General features: G+C 33.7%; 1 protein-coding gene across 1 annotated transcript; it reads right to left on the bottom strand.

Annotated features, from left to right (window-relative positions):
• Nucleotides 1-539: 539 nt before the first annotated feature.
• Nucleotides 540-1,986, bottom strand: LOC141405320 (uncharacterized). The gene is made up of 2 exons (XM_073989527.1): nt 1,433-1,986; nt 540-1,372 (listed from the first exon to the last, which is right to left on the bottom strand). The coding sequence occupies exons 1-2, from the start codon at nt 1,868-1,870 to the stop codon at nt 611-613; spliced, it is 1,200 nt and encodes a 399-aa protein (XP_073845628.1). The 5' UTR covers nt 1,871-1,986; the 3' UTR covers nt 540-610.
• Nucleotides 1,987-4,481: the final 2,495 nt, after the last annotated feature.

Raw genomic sequence — 4,481 nt, 5'->3', positions numbered from 1 at the left:
TAGACAGAATAAAATTCCAAAAATTGACATCAAGGTCATGTCTTTAAACTTCAGCCTGTAGTACGAAGTTTTGTAGTCAGAGGGTCTTCGAAAAAAATATTTCTCCAAAAATCCACGTTTTGTGGTCTGAAATCTCCTTTAAAAATACAAGTTTTGTAGTCTGAGGGTCTTTGAAAAAACATCCAATTTTGTGTCTGACTGTCTTTAAAAAATATTCTTTAAAAATCCAAGTTGTGTGTTCAGAGGGTCTTTTAAAAATATTCTTTAAAAATCCAGGTTTTTTGGTCTGAGGCTCTTTGAAAAAAAATATATTCTTTAAAAACTCACGTTCGGTGGTCTTTGAAAAAATATTCTTTAACAATCCAGGTAAAAGTTAAAAAGTTCTGGAGGTATGACGCAACCTTGGGAAACTCTGTGTATCACTCTTCGGTTCTTCGACTTCTCAATTCTGAATGATAGCAACGGGTGGCGTCCATACACATATACAAAGTTGAATATCCAGCCTTTAAAACCCGAAATAGAAATAAATATTTTTAAACTTTTTCTTTTTTAAATTTGTAAATGTTATTTTAATAACAAAACGTCCAAACACGGAAACATTCGAACAAAACTACAGACCATCATCTTCTTCTCCAACTTCCAACATTGCTTGCATGATTTTACGTTTCAGCTTCTTGCGTGATAAATCCGAATTGAGGTTTCGAAATTCTGTAGCTACTAATTCACCAAATGCATCCCATTGGTCACGTGTAGCTGGCGCCGGTGTATTAATTGTTGTTGTAGTTGTTTGATTGGGATTAAAGGAAGACGACGTCGATGAAGCGACTGGATTAATTGGTGTTGATGGAGACATTTCATTGTTGTTACCTTTATTATTGCTGATTAGTGCAGTCGATAAATTACTGGAATTTAATTCAATTATGGAAGTATTCTCATGATTTAAATTTATTATATCACTATTGCCATGATGATTATTGTTATCGGAAGAAGTATTTGTTGTAACGTTGGAATATTGTTGGTTTTGTTTTTGTTGTGCAGAAGATCGGGATGTTGAAACACTAAAATGTTGATGTTGCACCTGTTGAGGAGCCCTCTGTTGCTGTATGGTCGGTATATATTTTTGATCAATTGTTTCTTCTGAAACAATTGTCATCTGTTCACTTCTGCCGGCGTCTATAGCTTCATTTAATTCATTTTCAAAATTTTGAAAATCTTCATGTGATGTCTCTGCTGCATTATTATCTTCTTCGTAGTGTAACTGTGACATATCATCAGCGCCTTGATTGGCGTTATTTGTAGTAGATGGTTGTGGTACCACGGTGACATTTGCATCCTCCTCTGTACTATTGTACTCAAAACGTAAGCGCATTTTCTGCAAAAGATGTAATAGTCACTAAGGTTTCTTTATTGTTTGTTCCCTTTTTCCACTTACCTTTGCTATTGGATAAGTGCCGCTCTGATAGGTTCCTGGCCGTGGTTCAATAACATTACGCAAAAACATTAAAGGCTCAAAATGACTCCATTTACAGTGCACATTTGGTTTTCCCTCATCCTCACCAGCCTCTTCCATTCGCTGCTCCAGTTTCTTCATTTCCGTATTGAATTGGTTGCGTAGATTGTGAATTTTCTTGCCAAAGTCGAACTTACTGATGTTCAGAGTTCTGCAAATATTTTCAATTGCTCTATTCCGTTTCTCCTTTGATTTATAGTCTGAATGCCAAACATTCCAAAGACATTCATTCCTTTTATACAATTCAATTAGTTCATTTATTTTTTCCCTTGACCAAACAACACTACCTCCACTTCTTCCTCTGCTAGCTCCAATACTATTTTGTTGTGGTGTTTGCTTGTTGGCCATGTTCAACTTCATTTTAACATTTAAATAACAAATGAAATATTTAAAATAATTGTTAAATTATTTCTGCGATAAATAAACTCAGCTGCCACAAAACTAAATTGACTTGGCTTGCTTGTTTTTTTACGTTTGTCATATGTTTTGTATAGCATGACAGATAATCATTTTGGTGTTACCAGATGTGACATTTTTTATGGATGGGGGAAAATAAGTGTAATGATATTTTTCGGTCGGGGATATAAGACTTTCTCCTCTTCCTCTGCTAGCTCCAACATTATTTTGTTGTAGTGTTTGCTTGTTGGCCATGGTCAACTTCATTTTAACATTTAATTAACAAATGAAATATTTAAAATAATTGTTAAATTATTTCTGCGATAAATAATTGATCGTAATACATTTATATATCACACAAATTAAATTGGCTTGGTGGCTTGTTTTTTTACGTTTGTCATATGTTTTGTATAGCATGACAGATAATCATTTTGGTGTTACCAGATGTGACATTTTTTATGGATGGGGGAAAATAAGTGTAATGATATTTTTCGGCCGGGGATATAAGACTTTCTCCTCTTCCTCTGCAAGCTCCAACATTATTTTGTTGTAGTGTTTGCTTGTTGGCCATGTTCAACTTCATTTTAACATTTAATTAACAAATGAAATATTTAAAATAATAGTTAAATTATTTCTGCGATAAATATTGATCGTAATACATTTGTTATCACACAAATTAAATTGGCTTGGTGGCTTGCTTGTTTTTTTACGTTTGTCATATGTTTTGTATAGCATGACAGATAATCATTTTGGTGTTACCAGATGTAAATTTTCTATGGATGAGGGAAAATAAGTGTAATATTTTTCGGCATCGGATTTTTGTGTTATATGTTATCGCAGTTAAAAATTGCAGATTGTTGCAATGAAAGCAAATTTAACCTGTTTTGGTCGGATGGACCAAGTAAGGTATGGCGTAGGGCAAATACTGCCTGGGACCCTAAACACATAATTCCAACCAGGAGGATCTGTTATGCTATTGGGGTTGTATGTGTGTTTTCGGTGTAGGGAATCTGGTCTTTAACGAAGGAATTATGAAGGATAATTTGAAATGTAGTTATGAAAAAATGGTATTGGGGACAACATACCAATTTAATCAAGATACTGACCCCAAGCACAAATCGCACATCGTTCGAGAATGTATGCTATATAACTGTCCAAAAGTGATTCTAACACCTATAGAAAATTTATTGGAGAGTATTTATGCAGTATTTTGATCCAGTGGAAAATTTATGGAGTATTTTGGAGACAGATATAAGAAGCCATAACATCTCAAGTATTTTATCTGAATTTATCAGAATATTGCTAATATTATTTTATTAATTTTAAGTGAGGACGCTAATGTAAAAATATAAAAAAGAACAAAATCCTTTTCATTAACATACTCCTGGCAATTGCAGCTTTAATGAAAAAAAAACCTGAAGTGGATACTTTTGACTGTGACTCACTGTATATCAACACGTGCACCTGTATCAACCATCAGCGGGAAATTTGTAACCCCCCAACGAGGGCTTTATACCAAATTTCAGCCATTTCGGTTTGAAATTCCCGGCTGACTAACCAAACGTTAGATGCTTTGCAAATGTTACATTAGAGTTTTTTTCCGAGTTAACCCACTTCATGAGGATATATTTGGCGTTTGAGCTATGGAATTGACATTTGAAACCCAAACCAACTGGGTTAATCCGGTTAAGTGTTTATCTTCCGCATAATAAATACTACTCTATGGGCCATAATTACATGTGTTCTTTTACTATCTGATGGATTTGAAAATGCAAAATAAACTAATTTGGAGGCAATAAAATATAATTTTCACATTGAAAGTTAATGACAAGAAGCTCTTCCTTGAAATTCAATCATCACTTTTAACTTTAAGTTAACCGGAACGCTATAAATCTGTTCGGTAAATCCAAACTATAACAAAAGAAGTCTTATAATAATGGGGGTATAACGAAGATGTTGTCGTTATATGAGGACTATACAACGTGGACCTATGTCCAAAATAAATGGTGAATAAGTTTTTAAGCACCGAGAACAATAAATGCCAAATAACAGACAATTAAGACCCAAAATGTAGACAAAAACTACAAAATATCTGAAATCGGGAACAATGATTTTATTCGCATTTATTAAAATTTATGCTAATATTGCATAGATCGATAGTGACCTGTTTTTTCTTCTTTTTTTGACAAAATATTTAACAAAAGTAACAAAAACGTAATATTTTTGACGCATACAAAGCAGGGATAACACACTTTTATTTGTTAAGTATTTGATTTAATTACACTGTGCAACACGAAAATTATTAACCATATTCTGACTCCGCAGTGTGATAGAACACCAAAAATGAGAAGACACATGTCTCGCCGTTTTTCCCTATCTCATCAACTTTCGTGGTTATATGCCTCCAAAGGTTTGAGGCTTTGATGTAGAAAAGGGTCATTTAGTCAGGACTATATCTTTCAAACAATTACGAAATTTGAATATATCTCGAAGGCAAAGTTGTAGTTCTTGTCTTAAAGAACAAAAATGGTGAACACATATAATCCATCAAGCTTCATCTGCAAGGCCGAAATCG

The sequence above is a fragment of the Musca autumnalis genome, unplaced genomic scaffold, assembly GCF_047663935.1.
Source record: "Musca autumnalis isolate F117 unplaced genomic scaffold, ASM4766393v1 scaffold_5, whole genome shotgun sequence".
NCBI classification, from domain to species: Eukaryota; Metazoa; Arthropoda; class Insecta; order Diptera; family Muscidae; genus Musca; species Musca autumnalis.
This window is presented reverse-complemented; position numbering and strand designations above follow the sequence as displayed.